The 22969-nt window shown below is 40.3% G+C and overlaps 2 protein-coding genes across 2 annotated transcripts; one reads left to right on the top strand and one right to left on the bottom strand.

The window, feature by feature from the left end:
• The first annotated feature begins 7542 nt into the window (after positions 1 to 7542).
• Positions 7543 to 14947, top strand: LOC105045948 (probable methyltransferase TCM_000336). The gene is made up of 4 exons (XM_073252513.1): positions 7543 to 8010; positions 8103 to 8516; positions 12312 to 12584; positions 14067 to 14947. The coding sequence occupies exons 1-4, from the start codon at positions 7864 to 7866 to the stop codon at positions 14400 to 14402; spliced, it is 1170 nt and encodes a 389-aa protein (XP_073108614.1). The 5' UTR covers positions 7543 to 7863; the 3' UTR covers positions 14403 to 14947.
• A 6198-nt stretch (positions 14948 to 21145) lies between these two features.
• On the bottom strand, positions 21146 to 22402 carry LOC105045962 (DNA damage-repair/toleration protein DRT102). The gene has a single exon (XM_010924424.4). The coding sequence runs from the start codon at positions 22327 to 22329 to the stop codon at positions 21376 to 21378; it is 954 nt and encodes a 317-aa protein (XP_010922726.1). The 5' UTR covers positions 22330 to 22402; the 3' UTR covers positions 21146 to 21375.
• Between the last annotated feature and the right edge of the window lie 567 nt (positions 22403 to 22969).

Consider the following 22969-nt stretch of genomic DNA (forward strand, 5'->3'; position numbering starts at 1 on the left):
CGATACGTCCTCGACGATCGAGACGTAGATTGAGCAATTGGTTCGGCGATTTGTTGATCAGGCCGACGACGGAGTCATAGATTCGGCGATCGGCAACCGAGCCATGTTGGTCGGGGCCTTTTGCCTTCAGAGGCCGAGGCCGTCGGTTCGACGATCGATGATCGAGTCGTTGATTCGGCGATCGACGATCGGCCGTGTTGGTCGAAGCCTTTTGCCTTCAGAGGCCGAGGCCGTCGATTTCGGCGATCGATGATCCAGCCGTTGATTCGGCGATCGACGATCGACCGTGTTGGTCGAAGCCTTTTGCCTTCAGAGGCCGAGGCCGTCGATTTCGGCGATCGATGATCCAGCCGTTGATTCGGCGATCGACGATCGACCGTGTTGGTCGGAGCCTTTTGCCTTCAGAGGTCGAGGCCGTCAATTTTGGCGATCGATGATCCAGCCGTTGATTCGACGATCGACGATCGGCCATGTTGGTCGAAGCCTTTTGCCTTCAGAGGCCGAGGCCGTCGATTTCGGTGATCGATGATCCAGCCGTTGATTCGACGATCGACGATCGGCCGTGTTGGTCGAAGCCTTTTGCCTTCAGAGGCCGAGGCCGTCGATTTCGACGATCGATGATCGAGCCGTTGATTCGACGATCGACGATCGGCCATGTTGGTCGGAGCCTTTTGCCTTCAGAGGCCGAGGCCGTCGATTTCGGCGATCGATGATCCAGCCGTTGATTCGGCGATCGACGATCGGCCGTGTTGGTCGGAGCCTTTTGCCTTCGGAGGCCGAGGCCGTCGATTTCGGCGATCGATGATCCAGCCGTTGATTCGGCGATCGACGATCGGCCATGTTGGTCGGAGCCTTTTGCCTTCAAAGGCTGAGGCCGTCGATTTCGGCGATCGATGATCGAGCCGTTGATTCGGCGATCGACGATCGGCCATGTTGGTCGGAGCCTTTTGCCTTCAGAGGCCGAGGCCGTCGATTTCGACGATCGATGATCCAGCCGTTGATTCGGCGATCGACGATCGGCCGTGTTGGTCGGAGCCTTTTGCCTTCAGAGGCCGAGGCCGTCGATTTCGGCGATCGATGATCCAGCCATTGATTCGGTGATCGACGATCGGTCGTGTTGGTCGAAGCCTTTTGCCTTCAGAGGCCGAGGCCGTCGTAGATTCTCCGCTCCTTCGATCTCTATCAGGATCTGCGCACGAGGAGCGGGGAGAGGGGCGTAGGAGTCATACCTGCGATGCGTCGGTCTTGGACTCCATCGTCAGGGTGACTTTTGGATTCGTCGGGGTGGCGAGACCCGACTATCGGTCGGGAGCCTGCTTGGTTCGGCGAGTTCCCGACCTTTCCTCCGCTTCTCCTTCGGGCCTCTGGGTTCGGCCAAACGTCGGTCGGATGCCCCTTCATCCGCGCGCATATACTTATATGCGCGCTCCAGTAGCTCGTCTTATGTCCGGGGGAGGGTCTTGTCCAGAGAGTAGGTGAATCGGGATGCCCTCAGGCCCCGCTTCATGGCTGAAATAGCCATGTCTTCGTTGAGGTCCCGGACCTCAAGCGTGGCCGCGTTGAATCGCGCCACGAAATGTCGGAGCGTCTCATTTTCCCCCTGCTTGAGGGAGAAAAGGCTGTCCGACGTTCGCGGCGGCTTTCAGCTAGTGCTGAAATGGGCCACGAACGAGTGCTCGAGCTGCCCGAAGGAATGGATACTGCCCGATCGAAGATCGGAGTACCAAGCCCTGGCAGCCTTGCGGAGCGTGGCGGGGAAGCCGATGCAGAAAAGAGCGTCGGTTGCCCTTTGAATTGTCATGAGAGCTTTATAGCTCTCGAGGTGGTCGACTGGATCGGTGGAGCCGTCGTAGGGTTCCACGTGCGGCATCTTGAACCGACTGAGAATCGGCTCGTCAAGGATCAGTCGGGAGAGAGGTTGGGTGGTCTGGAAGTCAACGTCGTTCGAAGACTTCTGACCGTCCGTCTGCAGTTGGGCGAGTCGGCGGTCGATTTCCTCGAACCGTCGCTCGTAGTCGTCTGCTCGTCGATGCTGGGAGACCCCAGGGGTGGAGCCTCCGGAAGATTCTGAAAAGGAGGCCGACGGTGTGCGCGGCCGCTTCTCCTTCCTTGCCCGTACCAACGGGGAGGGAGAGGGCCGCTGGGACCGTTGGTCGTCGCGCCGTGGTCGTCCCTCCTCCTCTCCGTGGGAGCGCTGTTGGGAGCGCTCGCATTGAGGCGACAGGGATCGACGCGGTCGTCGACGGCTGCTCCTGGAAGGCATAGGTCGGGCCGCCGGTTGCTGCTGGAGGCTTTTGACTGCGTCGGTCAGTACGGTCATCTGCCGTACGATGGCCGCAATCTGGGCCTCCGTGGTCACTGCAGGGCGCGGAGAGCTAGGCTCCGCCGCCGGTGGGGGCGGGGAGGCCTCTTCCCGACGGGAAGAGCGCCTCGCCGACCCAGTGACTCTCGATCGTTGAGCTCTTGTCTTTGTCATGCTGACTCCCCCTACCTGGCGCGCCAATCTGTTGCGGCCAATCGCCTCGTCGCCCTATCGTCGGGAAGCGTGCACCTGCAAAAGGAAGTCCGCACTGACCGGAGGCGGCTCCGGCGGGGACCCTCCGACGGTCAAGTCAGAGAGGTGACTGGGCAACAGTGAAATGCAGACAGAAAGCTCTGAGAAAGAGAGAGAGAGAGGGGGAGGAGCGAGCCTGCGTGAGTGGGAGAGACGGGCGGATCGACCCTTTGCACTGTTGCCTTCCCCGGTATATATAGTGGAGCTAGGTATGGCGCCGTCATTAATGGCGCGGACAAGTGAAGAACTGTCAACTCACTGTGGACTGTCAGAGTCGCCGTGAAAACGTCATGTCGCCGTGTGGCCGTCCAATCACCAGGATTGACCATGCTCTCGGCGAGACAATGCCCCTAGGTAACTGCGCCGCATGTCCGTGTCAGAACTGACAAGGTCTGGCGGCTGTACGGCGATCGGAGGAGTCGGCCGACCCTAGGTCGGCGGCCAGCAGAGTGGCGTCGGGTTCCTCCGTCGGTCGGCGAGTTTCATGTGAGTCGGCTATCGGAGTCGTCCGTCGGGGTTGGCCAGTCGGGGTCGGCCCCTTCGACCGTAAGTCGGTCGGTGGGTATTCCCCAACAGGTCTCGTCACGATATTTCTTCATTATTGCCATTGATATCGGCAGAGTAGGCCTTAAGGCTATAAAAGAGATCGGATTCAGTTCATGTAAGATCTTTACATTGTATTCAACTTATTAACGGGAGTTCTTTTTGGATGAAAATAAAAAAGTGGAGTATTTAGAGCTTTTACCAGTCTTAAAAATTAATATCGACTATAGGCTTTTTGGAGGTTTTTTTTGGTACATCCGAACTTATGATTTACTAGGAGCTGTTGTTGCCATTAAGTGCTTGTTCAAATGGTATCATCTCTTGCCATATGATCAAGGAGGTCTGATTTCGAATAGGATTGGAGCCAGTCCTAGCTAGAGAGCACGGAGTTCGTTTAGAATGAAAAGATGAGGATCAACTCCTCTCCCTCTCTCTCTCTCTCTCTCTCTCACCAAAAAATAGGAACCTCTCACTCTCATGCACACACACACACACACAAACACACACACACACACACACACACATATATATATATATATACACATATATATGTATGTATGTGTGTGTGTATAAATATATATATGTATGTATGTATGTATGTATGTATATATATGTATGTATGTGTGTGTGTGTGTGTGGGTGTGTGAGTGTGTGTGTCTCTGTATGTACATATGTACCTATATATATATATATATATATATATATATATATATATATATATATATATATATATATATATATATATGTATATATGTATGTATGTATGTATATGTATATGTGTGTGTCCATATATATAAATACAAATATATATAAATATATATATATATATATGTATATCTATATATATATATATATATATATGTATATGTATGTACGTATCAACACACACACATATACATATATATATAAATACAAACATACAAACATATATATATATATATATATATATATATATATATATATATATATATATATATATATATATATATATATATATATATATATATATATATATATATATATATATATATATATATATATGTATGTATGTATGTGTGTGTGTGTATTTATGTATGTATGTATAAATTGGGCAAAATAATTGGAGCGCATTAGTTTGATAATTAATGAAGGCATTCAATTCTAACAACTAATATTTAAGGCTAATCGAGCTCCTTATGCTTTTCATGCCAACATAAGTGAATCTTTTTCTCCTCCCAATTCTTCTTTGCTTCCTCCTTGCATCTCAAAGGTCTCCAACCTTTTCTTTCCCCTTTCCTTTGAGCATTCTTCTTTGCTTCCTCCTTGCATTCCAGAGATCTCCAACCTTTCCTTTCCCCTTTCCTTTGAGTATTTACGGTTCCACAACAAACTACTCTGGTAAGGTCTCATCACGATATTTTTCCATTATTACCGTTGATATTGGCAGAGTAGGCCTTTAGGGTATAAAGAGATCAGATTCAGTTCATGTAAGATCTTTACATTGTATTCATCTTATTAACGGGAGTTCTTTTTGGATGAAAGTAGAAAAGTGGAGTATTTACAGCTTTTATCGGTTTTAAAAATTAATATCAACTATAGGCTTTTTGGTGATGGTTTTGCACAATCCCTCAGCTGAACATCGTTCTAACCCCTATGCAAAACCCTTTAAACTTCTGCCAAAAAGGTGTTGCAAGGAGCGGGATGGCACCAGTCAATAATACACTACAAGATTCTTGTCTTACGAAAATGCTTGACTTTGAAATATGCTTCTCTATATTTTTATGGTATGAAGCTAGATGAGTTTTGCTAGACGCCAATTCTGTTTCATTACAAGGTATCGTAGGATTGTGCTTGAGCATTTGAGTAATTTCATATACCTCGGACCTTAGCTATGAATCACTTCGCAGTATGTGTATTAGGTTATAGCTCCTAGGCTGATCATAGGATATTTAATTGATAAACAAAGTACCAAAATTTCTGCAGGCTGGAAGAAGGCAATGATTTATTTATAGATTCGTTGACTTTTTGAGTGTACGTTAATGCCCTTCGAGTTACGCACTATATTTTTTTCCCCCTTTGTTACACAGTGTCATCTTTAGGTTTGGCATGAAAAGAGCATTGCGAAAGATACAACCCGTTCCCGTCCAACAAAAGTTTCACGCTAGTTGCTTCCACCCATGTATCATACTTCACAAAAATCATTATTCTTGCTAGCGCACACGCAAGCATGAGAGAAACATGCACGGTTGTGATCGCGTCAGGTGAAAGAAATGCCCAGTATCCATGATTCCCATCTAATAGATGTAGTTTATATAGTTGGTGCACTCCTCATCTATCTAGATTGATATGTTTCTATTTCCATGTTTGATGAAAGATATTACTGTTTCTATTAAACAACTCACGTATGGAGCACCTCGCAAAAGCTGTGTCAACCCATCTCATCTTTGAATGAAGACAAAAAGACTACAAACTAAGGCTTATATAGAGCTTACATAGAGTAATCTTGCTATAACCGTAAAGAAAAAATAGCGATTGGAATCAGTTTTCAATAATGATCTCCTTCAAAACATATTTCAATTCTCCAAGACAGAATCTTATGTCTTCGACAAGGATAAGTGCTTTCTCAACTTGGTAGTTTAAGCCTGCTTAACAGTGGACCATATACAGGCTTGACCTCGAATAACTTCATTGATTTTACCATATCTTGTTGGTCGCTTGTTCTAGCTATAACAGAGACAACTATGAATCATTGAAGTGCATCATCCCTCTAAATTCTTGAATAATCTGTCTGTTATTTTCAATTAATCAGACATAAAGAACCTCTTGCTCTAATTTGCTCAACTAAAATGACGAAAATTTGTCAAGAAAAGTATAGAACAACTGTTTTTTCTAAGGAAAACCAATAATAGAACTGTAATCTCTTTTGCTTTCATAATACTTCCAAAAAAGACCTCATTCTTGCTCTTTTCAGTCGAATAAAAAGACCTAGTTTGTAAAGTTCAGATGTGCTTATAGGAATCGAACCTTTTTTTTTCCCTTTTGCCTAGTTACAATAAATCAATTTTACCATGCACAGCAAAAGGCACAATTCAAACTGAAACTAACAATATCGCCATGCTAGCACTTTACCATGTATTATCGTCTCTCCATTATCAGCATTAAGTTTGCTTGACCAATTTCACCACTCTAGTACCATTGTCGGGCCTATCATCATCATCATCATCATCATCATCATCATCACCTTGTTCATTTCTAGTGTCTTGTTGCTTTGCATGCATCCTCAACAAAAGGGCTGGAAGCCAGTAGTGCTGTAGATGATCATTTCAATGTCAGAAACGGTTTTGATAACTTGTGAAGATGGCATGGCTATGGCGTTGACTGGCAACAGTAGCGGAGAGGTGGGATTGTGGGTGGAACCGACATGCACAAGCTCATACATGTTCCTTTCCAGCATCCAAAGAACTTGCACTGAGATATCCGTCATTGGAAAATACTTCCAACAAGAAGAAGATCATATTATCATATTATTCATTATCTTATATACTAAAAAAATTATTTATAAAACTTGGAAAAAAGTGCTTAACTCTTTGTTCCTGAAAATGTAAAAAGCACATATACATTTTTGAGAAAAAATATATGAGAACTGCCAGCGAAATCCAAAAAAGTGACAGAAACAAGAGGACAACTTGCAAGGCTAAACTAATTAATTAAGGGTAATATCGGAAGATTACAACATTTCTAAATTTCACCCTTTCTGTTTTAAGCGGGATGGACACAGAGAGAGAGAGAGACGGCAATCCCACACTCTATACTACCATCCTAGAGCAGCTCGAACGCAATGACAATAGCACCAGAAATCCTTACTGGCTCAAGCAAAAGATGAAGGGAATCATCCTCGCCATGACTGACAGCCTCAACACCTCTTTTTTATCAGATGACTTTGAAGAGATGAGAGCCTCAACAAACTCATCCAGATCAGGTATTCTTTTTGCATTCTGAAAGTTGTATTTCATTAAATTTTAAACTTACCCCCAAAAATTCTTAAAAGTTCTATATAATTGAATATTCAAAATTATACATACATACATACATATATATATATATATATATATATGTGTGTGTGTGTGTGTGTGTGTGAAATAAAACTGAAGCTAAAATTTACAACAGGATGGTGTTAAAAATTATTAGAAGTAGAATGCATACCTGAGGAGAATCACACAAAGGAGAACATCCCACTGGAAAAGATCAATGGATGGAAACCTAATAAAAAGAAGGATAATGGCATGCTCTAGAGCATGCCATTTTTTTCTTGCTGCTAATCTAGAGTATGGAATTACTAATTAATAAGTATAATAGATGGTAACAGCATCACCAAGCTGGTCACATGAGTAGAGGCTTGAGGGTTGACCTGTTGCAAGAGACGTACTTCTATGTTATCCCATAACATCCCTGAAATGCCAAGAGAATAGGTAATTTTAGCTTCCAAAGACTTGGGAGCTTTAAAGGTTAATTTAGCTCATAAAAATTCATATAAACACTGTTAATTACTCTAAAAAAATATGTGATACAAAATATGCATCATCTTTGTCTGCATGGCATGGCACCGCTTGATCAGTATGCACCAGTTACAAGTTCAGAAAGCATTCTACAACTTTGAACTAGGAGATCTTGAAAATTTCTGCAAGGGATCATCTGACTCAATGCTCTTTAAGCCATCACCCATGTTTTTGGCTCAAAGAGCTTAGATCTAAATTAGTTCTAGCATTCGACAACACAAAGCATCTCTAATGATAATGCTCCTACAAACAACAAATGGAATGAGATCCTCCAGGCTTCTAAGTTCTAGCAAAATCGCAGCCATGGATGTTGGGAGCATCCTTCACATGAAAGAAGGATTGGGAGAAACTAGTTATGCTCGAAACTCTTCCCTTCAGGTAAGAACCTTGCCACATGACCACTTCCTCATTTACCCATGTCGTGAGTTCAACCACCTCTAATTTGTTTCAGATCCTGTATTCTTCTTCAGAAAAAGAGCATGGATGCCTTGAAGCATATTATAGTACACTCAGCTGTAAATGTCTACATTTCTAAGACCCCCACAAGTTTCAGCATGGCCGACCTTGGTTGCTCCTCTGGGCCTAATGCATTGTGTATGGCTGGAGATATCATTGAGGCCATTGATGAGAAGTGCAGCAAATTATCACAGCAGACACCAGAGATCTCAGTGTTCCTTAATGATCTTCCAATGAATGACTTCAATGCAATATTTGCCAACTTTCCGGAATTCTTTAAGAAGCTTAAGACACATGCCAGCAGGGAAAGAGATATTCACCCATTTGTGTTCTTGGCTGGAGTTCCTGGGTCTTTCTATGGGAGGCTTTTCCTGAATAATAGCCTACATTTCATTTACTCCTGCTTGAGCTTGCACTGGCTCTCTCAGGTCAGATTTATTCTTTTTTCACAGAAACAGTCCATTTTGATCTTAACTAGATTATTATACCGCTGCATTAGTGAGTTGACTCTACTTCTACCATTACTTTTAGGTCATGTTTGATGCTGGAAGATCTTGAGCATCTCTTTAGAAAATTAATGGGATTGTGGTGGTCAAAAGAGATCAGGTAGCCAGAGGGGACAACTAAAACCTTGTTTTCAAGAATAATTGATTCCCTTTCCAAGATGAATTATCCCATCAAAACTAGGGATTGGTTGTTCCTACAGCTACCTCATCTCTTTCGACCACTCGAACGCCCCAACGAAAATCTTAGTTGCAGCATACAAACAGGCCATTACATATGCATCAACCTGAACTATGCCTGCATCCATTATGTGCATAGATTGTGTAAATTTGTGCATTCATTGAAAAGTCAGGTTATAGTGATCCAATAAAGTACAAAACAGAAATGATAAATCTGGCGGATGGAAAGATACACATGGGCACACATATTTAGATACTAATTTTTTTCTGCATGAAAAATTACTCTTAAAAGACCCTTATGTAATTTCTATATTCTTATTGCTGCCAAAATTAATTAAATTTATTGACTTAACCAAACAAAACATGAACACCTGGAAGTGTGACTTCGAAAAACATAAGGGTTTGAGAATTTATTTAGGCATGGATTTTTGGCATTCCCATGGTATTTCACAGGTGGGGCTTAGGATAAATGAAGTGGGACAGTCAGTGTGGAAGGTTAGGCTTCATGGAACAAGAAACTATACCAGCTGTGAGTCTGATGCCTGAACCATTATGATGCAGCAAAGAATCGGAAGCTGATAATGTCTTCGACAATAGCTCTAGAATAGGATAAGTTAAATATGGTCCTGGGATGGAGTCAGGAGAATGCTTCAGTTGAAGTTAGAAACTAGTAGCGGTCAGATAGCAGTAGCCTGTGAACCTACCTGGTTTCTATAATCTTGGCCTGTGGGCTTAAAACTTGCCTCATGAATTCCTAGAAAGTTCTACTTGGAAATTGCGCCCATGATCAAGAGTCCACTAGTTAAGTTGTCACATCCCCACAGTATCATGAACTCTAATAAATACATGAACAGAGAAGATTCTGCTAACCCTTTGAAGAATATGTGTGGAGAGAAGAGTCAGTACCTATAAGAATTCTGTATGCTGATATATAAAGAAATTTTTAAAGGACTCCAATCTAATCTTTTCTTTGGTACAACTGATATAATACTGTCAAACTTTCAGATCCAGTGGTGTCTCCCTAATTTTAAAACTTAGCATACCTTTATACTTTGAAGGTTTGCTAGTTCTACATATGCACCGATATGAAATTATCTTCGCTCTCTGTGGACAGATTTAGTACCCCAAGTTTTGTATATCTCACCTAACAGATGGGTATCTGTTGTGGCCTCTGCAATTTTGATAGATTCAACTAGCACATCTATAGTTGATCTCTAATCGCAACAATATGGTCACAATAATCTACCTTTGCATCCTTTCCCACTTTCAGAAGACAATTTACATTGAAATATATTGTTATCTAATGAAAAGTTAAAAAATATTAAATATGTTGCAAGCATGGTTTCAAAAACTGCTAGACAGGGACAACATGACCAATATTGTACTATTCCAATGTGAAAGCAGCACCATTACATACAGGTACCAGTGCCATATTTCTGATGGAAAAATTGTATGGGCTTCGGTATTGGTATTTAAAACCTTGGTTGTCATGATTTAATTTTCATAACTTGTATTAATACCTACATCAATCCACAAGTAATGAATTGCTTTACACTTGTGTGTAAAAATAAAACTTGCCCTATTATTCTATAGATCATCAAATATACAGGAAACTTGATCCAATGATACTTAAGATTCCCTCAACTGTTTCAATCAATGTCTGCAAAACAGGTACTGGGAACTGCACCAACATGTTACCAGTTCAGTACAGTATGTTATGCACCTTGTATCGAGACAGATCCCCAACATTTTTTTTGCTCCCAGCATAGTACCACCCAAACCAGGCGGTATGGGCCGGTACCAAGCGACCATGGGGGTGATTCCACTTAGTTTGGACTGGTATGAACCAGTTTGGCTCACATACTGAACTGAACCTTGGTACTACACTGATACCTTACCAGTACAACCCAATCAGTATGGGTCTATACAAGGGACCTTGGTTTCGATTGCCCTTTCTTTTGATTGTCATACCTTTTCATATAGGTAGGTACTTGGATTTGGTATTTTTATGGTTGATGGGAGTGCATGAATTTAATTAACAAATCTTTTGCCTGATAGTTGTTTTGATAAAAGATATTTTCTAGAGCTCTGCTAGAACCCATGCAAGCCAAAAAGTATGACTTCTAGAATTCCTTATAAATCTACTATGTGCTTGTTAACCCCCAAAGTCAAGCACTTAAGTTATGTTAAAAAATTGAAAAAGTGTACATCCATGAAAATTATTTGATTGAGTTTAATCTTTCTTCTTCATTATCCAAAAATGGACCTTAGCATGTAGAACAAGCAATTAAACTTACCCACAAGTACAACAAATTACAAACTCATTAGTTATCAGAACCTTAGCAGAAAACAACCCATACAAGAACACTTGTTACATTCACATATGAACATATATAACAATGTTAAAATCATATGAAGAAACTAACATCACCAGGGTCCTTTTTTTGAAAAAAATATAAATTATACATTCAAGTATTAAGACATGGATTTCTCATTGAGAACATACCAGTGATTTTCTGTCTTGCCAACCAGCCAGCAAGCTCCATATGCCAGTCTTCTAATTTTGGCCTTGTCACCTCATCACCTGTTAGGATAAAATTGATCATTGAGTACTCAATAAGTCTTTGAAATTTGAATAAAATTGTATTCTATACATATAAGAAAGGATTCAGAAACACTTAAAATATTTCCTTGTGTAGCTTCAATCTATTATCAATGCAAACCGAGGGTAAAAACCATTTCATGGAGGCAAGCATAGCTGCAGTTATACAACGTATGCTTGCAAATTTTAGCACAAATTATTTTTAACTAAAATACCTCAACATTATCATTTTATTTCCTTTTGATCCAGACATGAGTTTGATAAAAAATCTTAGTAAATCAAAGATAATTTGGATTACATGCAATAATCCTATTGCTCCAAAACTAGTGCAAAAGTTTCAAAAACAGTTCTCCCTATATATGTCAGTGCGTATGTTAACTGACTCCATATTAAAAATAACCCATAGGAAATTTCAGTACTATAATCACTAGAATGTCAGTGTTCATAATTTTTATGTTAAATATGTGAAGGAAAAATTTGGATATTCTAAGTATATGTTAATAGTTGTATGAACGTGTCTGCATATGTTGGTTTCTAAATATGTATCCATCCAAGTTTTTATATATCTATTCAAATTCACAATTTTAATAATTGATTTTCTCATAAACTTTTTTAATTACATAAAATCTTAATATCATGACGCATTCCTACTGTTTGAACTTTTAACAGCTTTTAACCAAGAATAATCATCAGTAATTATTATTTTCCAGCCATAAATTTTCTCTAGTAAATGATTAATAATGATATCCTAGAAGTATTACAAACATATTTACCTTGTAACACAACTAATGTGGAAAGTGACATAGACAATATCTGTCCTTCTATAAGGAGGGCTTTAAAAGGAGGTCTGATAACCTTTTGTATTGTTTAGTGTGATAACTTTTGAGAATTATATCCTAATATTTTCAGTATGCCCATGTCTCTAAAATATTTTATAGGTTCCCCCAGGACTTTTCAATAATGAAAGAGAGCCAATTAATAAAGGGAAAATGTACATATCTCATACAAGTCCACCTGCAGTTGCAATAGCCTACTTCAATCAATTTCAGAAAGATTTTACCTGCTTTCTTAAGTCCAGATCAGCTGAGTTAGTTTGTGGAGGACAAATGGTTCTAGCCATGCTAGGAAGAAAATCTCAGGATCACAATGATAAAAGCACAACTTTCCTGTGGGAAGTTTTAGCCCAATCTTTCGCTCTTATGGTGTCACAGGTGAGTGTAACAACAACTTAACTTTATTTTTGAGCAGCAGATACATGCAGAAACTAAATTCTTTTACTTGTCTTTACAACAATCACATTATCTTGTATTAGTTTTTATATGGAAGAGACAAACTCAAGTCTGTTTAATACCACACATGACAATTTAAAAAATTGGAGTAAGACTGAGTAAAATTAGACATATGAACAATTTTTTCTCCTTTTTTATTAAAAAAAAAAGCATGGAGACGCATTTGGAACAAGTCATATGTGCATACCTACAATACTCCAATTAATATACCTATAATGAATGAGATATTTGTATCTCACAACGATAATAATGAATATAACTACTCAACAGAACTGATTTGATTAAAAATGGCTCGAATTATAGTTATTCTATATGGTAATATTGGTCAACTAATAATGATTATACTTGTAATGTCGCGCAGCTATACATTTCCTTATTAAATTCTGGTTAATATATCTCGATGCAAATATTGTTCTTTAAGGGTCTGTTTAGAAACTGGATCTGATACCTGTACATAACATCCCTGGGTGGAAAGAAGTTAATGAACAGAGGGTTAGAAGAAAGCATGTAGAAAAGGAATTTAACAATTGTGGGGAGCCATAAACACTAGAAATTACGAAAAATCAGGATAGCCCTAAGTATAAGTAAGAGATTCCAGACCTTCTTCAATCCCACATCATTTTCACCTTCTTATACTTTTTTGTACCCTTTTTCCTTCCATCTTTCCCAACTTGAGCAAAAACTGCCACAGATTTCTCCTTTTGATGCCAAATAAGCTCTAAATGCAATTCAGAGGTTCGAAATGAAATGTACTAAAATGTTAAAAAACTTAGGGCCCATCTAACAATGTTTCAAATATTCCAGTATAAGAAAGTAAGAAACAAGCCAATTATCTTTGTTTTGCTTCCGGACTTCAGACAGCAAGAAAAATGTTATGTATCAACAACTGTTTCATATTTTCAGAAATAGGAAATCAAAAAAACATTCTGTAATGATAGCAGAATGTGTGGAGGTAGTGGTGGAGCCATGGAGGCAACAACACTGGTAAAAGTGCTGATAGTGACAGCAGCAACAATGATGTGGCAACAGCATTGCAACCAAAAATGGAAAACAGAAACTTCGAAGCAGGCTAGTTTGCTGTCATTGTCTTTAAAATTAGAAATAATTTTTAATAAAAGAGAATAAAAATGGTTAACCATATGTTTTCAGGCCACTAGTTACCTTTGTTTTAGCTCTGATATCAGAAAAGGGCACAACAGAATGACCAGACCTTAAGCTTAACATTTAAGTGAACTAAGGATGGTAACAATGTCTTCTTACCAATATAGTAAAGAATCTATCTTCAGTTGTAATGGAAATATTAAATCACAGCCAAAATTATCTTTCACTTTCTACAAATCATATTTCTCTCACGAGTCCTGCTATTTCACCTCTCAACAATGCTCTCTTATTCTTTTTGCATAGAAAATAGTGAATGAAGAGAAGGTGGATGCATATAATGTTCCATTTTATGCTCCATCCACGAAGGAAATTGAAGATGAAGTACAGAAGGAAGGATCTTTTATAATTGATCACATACAAACTTATGAATTTAACACTAGCAGCGGAGATGCCACAAAGGATGGACGGATCACATCATTGGCCATTAGAGCTATTCAAGAATCGATGATTTGCTACCATTTCGGAGGAGAGATTATTGACACCTTATTTGAAACTTATGGTAGATTGCTCAGTGAATCAATGAAGAAAGAAGAAATAAAAGGTGTTCACTTAGTAGTGGTTCTAAGAAAGTCTGGTTGACCACACCTAAAATAAAAAAGCAATCAAACACTATCTCATATGTATCCTGTGTGCTAGATACCCTGCTTGTGAGAATTCATCAAAAGTGCGCATCACCATATGTACCACAATATGATAATATTTAAAGTGCATTTGATGTACTGTCAGGAACACTATATTGTCTAAGACAATTTCATGTTCATTGTACATATCTGCAAAACATAAGTAAATCATTTTGACATCAGTTATGAATTAGGATCTTCAAATGGTGGTGATTCAATATTGAGGTAACCATGTTGGAAAACTATGCTTGAAACTGTAACTCAATATGTAGCTTTAGAGATTAGTATTCAATTTTAACTACCACTAATATGTAAAACATGTTATTGGATTAATACGTCAAAGCCAACTATAAGAGTGTTACAAAGAAAAGACAATAGACCACCATCAAGGTTCTCTCCCAAGCTAGCATGCACAACCTATCTCTGCAACACTAAGCTCTCACAAGAATTATATTTAATGCATAAACATGCATTTAATGCATGTATGATCACGGATAATAACATGTGGGATCAATGGATTAAGCATGCAGAGACTGTTGATATTAATTTCATGATATATGAGTTGCTAGATAGCTGACCTCAAAAATAGTTCAAACAAGGGTGAATGGTTGTGGTTATGGTACATGAGTTGTTGGATATGGTTACCAAGCTATTCTATCTAACTGATGATGCATCAAGTTAAGATAGGAATGAGAGACTAAGTTAAACTGTACATCTGTTATCCATTTTTTACCTCCCAAGAATGTGAAGTCATAGCAATCACAAACTGGACAACTAAAATAACAGAGTATAGGATGGTGATAGAAGAATGTAGAGAGTGCAAGATAAGCAAAAAGAATGGAAAAGTTGTCTCCATACCCAAAGGTTGTTAATATTAAAAAGTGACTCGTGGTAATACCTGACAAGATAGATATACCCTTAGAATTGTTAATGAGCTTGTTTATCAAAATTACCAAGCCTACAGGATTATATGAGACCTTGTTGGAGAAAAAACCTTCTGTAGATCAGGTGGATCTAGGTGTCATGTGAAATTAGGACACATATGTTTTATCTGGTGTGATTTGAGGTCAAGGAGGACATTAATATATGCTATACTGACCATTAAAGCCACAATTTCTAATATTCTCTAACATTGCTTCCAGATAGCACCACATAACTACATGACAGTAGCAAGTCATTATCCATGCAATCCAACTTCATAAATTATCTTTTCATGATCATAGTGAAAAAGTCCACCTGAATGTTCGTAAGCCGCCTTCAAGTCTAACAGGAAGCAGCCCTAGGTTTGCAGTTTTTCCAAGTGGAAATTTTCAAAGAATCTCAAGAGATGGTCAGGTAATGTTCTAGGTTCCTTTATCTATGACAAGTGCAAAGCCTCCAACAGCCAATTCTTAAATGCAAACAATGTAGGACAAAGCAAGCTTGTTTTCTATGGAGCTATCAAAGTGTCTTCCAGAATGGAGCCCTTCAGCAACAAAAGTTCCAAAATTAATCTCAAGGCCAAAAAATCTGGCCCTCTCAGAACAATATGTATATCAACCTCCTAGAGTTCAAAGACACATCATATAGACTAATATAGATGCAAACCTTCACTTCTAGTGAATCGATCCTTGCAGTAACTCAGGCATGAGGTTTAGTATGAAACTGATTACTGAAAAATTAAGTGAAAGTAGCACCTTCAAATTTGTAACAATTAGAAAAGTTATAATTGCTTGCACATACAGAGTAAAAGGGAACCAAGTAACTGAATTTTACCTCAACTTCCAGAAATAGCCCTGCTAAATTGAGGCTAGTCTAAAATTTTCAGTACAGTGTTCTTTCAGGCAAACCATGTATGATGCTATAGATGTCTAAGGACGTGGCTTAATATAGATTCAAAAACTATGTCAGTTGGATAAAGAACAGTTAAAACCTTCGAAAACCTATTTCCCATTTTTATCTACATGTGGTGATGATTCCCATCTAGGAGATCTCAACCACTGCTCTTCCAGATCCGTAAGTTTCTATGATTTCTTTATTTTGTTATGATGTTAGCAGAAATCTGGATGATATATGGAGGCAGGAATTTATTAGGATGATATGAATTTCCAATACTATACTATTTTAAAATACTTCCAGTGAGATAAATTTCCTGATTGAAAATTAAGAAAAACTTGTTTGAGATCTATTACTTCTCTCACCTGTACAAAAGGGAAAAAAAATAATCTTTTCCTACTGAAGCAGAAGTTCAGAGAAAGAAGCAAATCTCAAACTGATATACAAACTCAAAAATTCATTGGGAACAAGACATAAGAACTAGAATAGATGTGGTTCAATTCTAGAAGTAGTTTGCCCAATCTCCAGAAATATCTAAATACAATGAAAGCATCCTCTTGGACAATGGATTGGCATCTCAAATGAAGAGCAATTGTAAGCCAATCAGTTACCATAGCACACTCCGTAATACAATTGTCATGTGCCATGACTTCTGAAGTGATATCATCTAATGGCATCATCCAGCTAGAATTCACATAGCAAAGGGAAAAAACTCCAAGCCACCAGCAGTATCCTTCATATCGGCAGATAAGCTACTTCATATTCTTCTCTATAGAATCCTGGCAGATCAAAGGAGATAACAATGGGCAAGTGCAAGAATTATTTAGGACCAACTATTTTCTTTTTTGGAGTGCAAAGGAGGGCCTAAGCCCTAGGCTCCCTATTTTCAATTAAAAGGATTCCAACTAATGACTTATCTTACCTATGAACTTGGGTTGCAAAAAAGGTTGGTAGGAAAATCTGACCTTACCAAAAGCCCAAAATGATAACCTTCATAAGAACAGTTCCAACTTACTCCTGGATATCGTTTGAGTGTGGAGAGATTCCTGTAACCTTATTGCACAATCACTAAGTTGTTTAGGAAGTTTATGGCCAATTGGAAGATTAGAAGGAACAATTAGCAGGAACAAAGTAAATGCCAAGCTATCACAAAAGGCTCTTGTATGACTAAGAGCTTGTTAATAACCAATGGCTGAGTGTAAAACTATCAGTTATGTGGATGAAAAGTAAATCTAAACAATTTCAGTTCTGAAAAAAGGAGCTGTGAGCTCTCATAGGAAGTATTCATCAATTTCAAAATTATTTCCAGAGCTAAAAAATAGTATGACTGTGACATCCTGAGCATGGACTTACCAATGGCATACTCAGTTTCGGCAATCAAAGAGACGAACAAACTCAAGCGATAACGGGTGGATTTGACAGGGAAAAATGGAAAAATATTGGGATATTGATGTTCCTCAAAGAGTTCAAATGTTCTTCCGGACATTGACTTCTAAATATGAACCTATTCTTAGTCTGATAAATTCTAGAATAAGTTCTGAATATACACTATGTCCCTTTTCTGGGAAACAAGATGGAGATAGGAGATAATTGAAACATTATGCTGGTCTATTAGCATATTGCAACTCAGGAAGGAATTGATCATGAAAGTCCATCTGTAGTAAATAGAGAAAGCAGAGGAAACCCAACTACTTGAAAGTGGAAGAATCACAATATGAATATAGTGAACATGCTTTAGTTCCTTCCAATCTTCTTTTCTTCTTTTTTTTCTTTTTTTTTTTTTTTGGGTGCACATGTGAAGAAAGATCTAGGAATTATATCAAGGGAAAAATTAAAAGAATCAGCCATGTTATGAAAAGAATAATCAACATGGATCTACAAATAAAATGGGCCTCAACTCTCAAATAAGTAGAAAAATTTCAAGTTAAGTGGCTCCTCCAGCTCTGAAATCAGAAAAAGACTAATTTTCCATGATTCATATTGGAAGATTAAAAAAATTATAGAATGAATAGAGAATTAGCGAAAAAGACTAGTTTTCCATGATTCATATAGGAGGATTAAAAAATTATAGAACGAATAGAGAATTAGCCTTCTAGGCAGCCTTTAAACATGATCAAGGAATACCTATTTACCTGGAATAGCTACTTACTGTTTGGCTATTGCAGAGTTCCTGGAATAGCAATGCCAGCACATGGATAACGTTAATCTATCTTATCGATAATAGATGGTAGACACCTTGAAAGTGTGTATATATCCACACACACACACATATTTATTTATTTATTTATTTATATTGTGTGTGTGTGTGTGTGTGTGTATCTGTATGTATATTTGTATCTGTATATGTATCTGTATTTGTATATGTATAAAGATCCTCTTTTCCATGGCTATCGTCATTAGTGCCACATTCGAACATAATACAAGAACTATCTCCCATTTAGATGTATCAGCCCTGAAACTAGATAGGAACAACAGCTGCTAATTGGCCCATTAAACAAGTCCGTGTAACGACCAAAGATAATAAGCGAATAAAGACAATAAATCGCAAAATCACGCACCAATCGATGCAGTCAGCATGCCGAGGGATCATTACGTGACAATCATACTAGGGTTTTTCACATAATCCTGAGGCGTAACTCACCAATCGTCGTGAAAATGTTCAGACTCCTCAGGAATATTGTGAAGGAAGATAAAATCACATGCCAAACTACATATGCAACCAAGATCGGCAAATTAATCTAGTTCTGACTACCCAGATTTTGTAAATCTCGCAATTTCCTCTGCACGGACCCTTAACATGAACAATAAGGATTAGGGGGTAGAAATCGAAGCCTGAGATCTTTTATCAACAAAGTAACCAAGAAAAGAATAGCAAGAAAGTTTTTCAAAGTAAAATGAAGGAAGCAAAACGATGAGGAAAAAAATTAAACAAACCTAGGCTTAGGGTTTCTCCGAACGTGGTGATATCGGAGCGGGTGGAGTAGAAGAGCGCCTTCTTCGTCGCCTCTGTTTCTGTGAGGCCCTCGCCCGCCCGTCCGCTCACCTCGTAAAGCAGCGGGCTAGCGGAGGAACGAGCTTGCCGCCGCCGGCGACGAGGACGACCGTCATGGACTGGGTTGTGGAGGCGACGGGGTCTTGATGGCAGTTGGAGAATTTGAAGTCGGAAGGAAAGTCGGCGCCCGTCCGTTCCCAACTTGAGGTAAGAGACGAAACGCGAACTGGAGAGGGACTGTTGAACGAAAACTATGCGATCAAAAATTTTAAATAAATGGCTTCTCTCTGACAGTAACCTGGGGACCGCACGTCATGTCGCCTTCTAAATTAACTTTAGAAATATGTATTCTAATTTTTGTCTGCTCTACTCTTGCAATTTAAACAATGACTCGGAGGTGATCTTCATGTTCCATCGTGGAAAAGAAGCACTGGCTCGTAGCTTCTCATTCATGCTAATTAGAGTTAAGTTGAAGCAGTATCAAAAATTTGTGAGGCTATATAATCGATGAAATAGTGAGTTTCTTAGCAATATCTATGTTTTTTTTATAAAAATGACTCCACTGTCATTTTTGTAGATAAGTCAGCCATTCAGGCCACTAAGAATATCGTGCAATACGAGAGAAGTTCATTGCAACTAATTCCTACTCGTTACTATGTAAAGAAGAAACAATGAGGTTGCAGCATAAAATAGGACCAAGAAGCAAGTGGTTAATATAACCATGAAAGTTCTCTTAACTGATAAATTCAGGAGACTGAAAATAATACTTGGCATAACAAAACTTCAAGTTTGAGAGAGCATGCCAGGATTAGTAGACCTAGGGGTCATATAAAACTTAATTGAAGTTGGCTTACACCATGGTACCAAGGGACATGGGTTGTATCTTTCGTGTGAAAGAAAGATTCAGCATCCTTCATACAAATCACTGTTTTTTGAGATCTACATGGGGCAGGATCCAATAGTTGGCGTTGCACAAAAAAATCAATCATTCTTTCATGCAAAAAATACACCCGAACCTAGCACTGAGAAGCAAGTGACAGACACATTCGAGAAAGTTCTCCAACCGATGCATCCAAAAGACTGAAAGCAATGCTTAGGATGACAAAACTTGAAAGTTTGATTAGGCATGACTGGATTAATAGTATCTAACCTAAAGTCATGTTGAAACTTCATTGCAGTTGGCTTCAAGCTGAAACAGGTATATAGTTGAAGATGGTAAACCTAAAACAAGTTTTAGCTTGGAGTTGAATATTACCATGGACTTTTAAGTTACAGACGGGATAAGCCTAGCTTTCTTGAAGTCTAAACAAGCATGTAAGCGCATGAAACCTGTTCCTTAAAACCCAAAGACAAGCATGAACCTGAAACATACTCTCAGGATTCCAAGTTTATAATGATAGTTGTGACAGTCCCCTAGAGAGCTCGTAACATCTGCGTCCACGGTCTGAAAAAAAAAGGAGAGGCTGCTAAACTACTTGACTGCCGGTAAAAATGTCGAGTGAAAGAGGAAAAACAGAGAGTTTGAAGGGTGGTCCTCGCTAAAGACAGACATTAATTTTTAATATATGATCTGGGGGAGACTGATAACCATGTACCGGGATAGCCACTAAAAATCCAACATTAGAGGTGTTCCTTATCAGCAAAGGACAGGGTCCTTGAACTCCATGCCGCGCCATCAATCTTCCACCAGACAATCAAAGTTCACTTCCTGTCAAACCACGAGAACAAAAAACACCTTCTGAGTGTTTTCTGTCATCTCTCTTAGAGATAGGGTCTGCTTTGGTGCCAAAAAACGTAGAATCTGACTGTTTCCAGTTTTCTGCAACTAAACCAAGCCACAACTATAACAGTATTATGTTCGCTCTTACCATCGAAACAACTTATATTCACAGGTCTTGAACCAGGGGAAAGAAACCATCAAGCCTTATATTCACAAATATTAGAAAATATCACTTATTTCTTATCTAACAAAGCTCGCACAAGTCATCAGCCAACAGACCTCAAGCAACTGAGGACATCAGAGTCACTACGAGCATGATTCGGAGCAGTACAAGAACAGCACTTTTAACAGAAAGACAACCACCACCATATAGCAGTAAGTAGGCGAAACACTGAAGCATCTGAATCAACTGGCAGTCCCCATGTCCTTGTTGATGGCATCAGCAGCAGCAGCCAGGTCCTCATCCAGGAAGATGTCCCACTTCCCATCCCACCTGATGAAGAACTCGGTGTCTTCCAAGTACTTGACTCTGCGCACATCCCCCGCCGGGGTGAACAGAAAATCTCCATCCTCCAGCTCGTAGCTCTCCTTCTTGGTCAGATTCCAGACCTTCTTCTTCCCCTTGATGACGACCAGGTTGTGGCCGAAGGTGTGGTGGTGGGCCGGCTCCACGCTCCCGGCCTTGAACCGGACGTAGGCCGACGTGGGGCTCTCCCTCACAATCCTCATCTCCCCTCCCGGCATGATTCCCACCGGCTCGAACTCCATCCCTTTCCTCAGGACGCAGATCGCGCAGCCCCCCGCGGCTGCGGGGATGGCGGCCATCTCGGCTACGGACTGGTCGAAGAAGGACTGGAGGTCCTCCGGCCAGGGGGCGTCGCCGGAGGCCGGGCAGGGGGACTTGAAGGGGGTGTGGAGCCAGGCGTCGAGGATCTTGACGGCGTCGGTGGGGGCGGTGAACATGCCGGAGACGGAGAGGACGTTGCAGGCGTTGATGGAGCGGGTGTTGACGGCGTCGCCGACGGAGGAGCAGGTGGTGGCGTACACTCGGGGGAACTTGTTCGCGAAGATGGATACGCCCACGCCGGTGCCGCAGGCCAGGAGACCACGGGTCTCCGGCTGGTCGCCGGCGGCGGTGGCGGCGGAGCTGACTTGGCGGCCGATGCGCTCGGCGATGGAGTAGTACTTGTCGGTGCCGAGGTCGATGATGTCGATGCCGGGGAGGGAGCGGAGGTGGGAAACAAGGGCGTCCTTGAGCGCGCATCCGAAGGAGTCGGCGCCAGCGTAGATCCTAAGGGAGGGGGCCAGCGAGGCGGTGCCGTTCTCGGCCGCCGCGGTGAGGTCATCGCCCGACGCCATCGCTGACGCCTGATCTGCTGGTTGGAGTTCCGCTCGGCTGCTCTGCTGTTTCCTCCACCCACCGCCTGGTTGGCTTTAAATTGACGCGCGGAAGATAAGAATAAAGTGGACAGGAAAAGAAAACAAAAAATTATGCGGATATTTTGTCGTCCGATTTTGGAAAGGAGAAATGATGAACGGAAGATATGACGTCCTATCGAAATATCAACGCGAAGCAATTTGAATAAATTTACGAAATTGCCATTATTCGCCCGCTTCGGGATGCTAAGCCCCTGTGCGGTGAGGAGATATTTGTTGCAACGGTGATGCCACAACAAAAATGTTACAATCCAATCAAAAATCTATGGTTAATATGAAACATCATCCATAAAGATCGGTAAAATATATGATACTTAATAAAATGTAGGTATTTTCATTCGGATTATGATATATTTGATGTGGTATCACCGTGACAACGAATATTTTTTTCTCGTGCGGGTGTTTCATGGAGACGGGCCACATCGTACCTAGCTTTTCGGAGATGACAAACGATATGGACCGTTGGTATTTTGATCGTGCCCACCCAAAAAATATCTAAATTTATTTTAAATAATTTTAAACTTCATTATTATCGCAATAACATTTATTAAAACATTCTCTT

The sequence above is a fragment of the Elaeis guineensis genome, chromosome 2 (assembly GCF_000442705.2).
Source record: "Elaeis guineensis isolate ETL-2024a chromosome 2, EG11, whole genome shotgun sequence".
NCBI lineage: Eukaryota > Viridiplantae > Streptophyta > Magnoliopsida > Arecales > Arecaceae > Elaeis > Elaeis guineensis.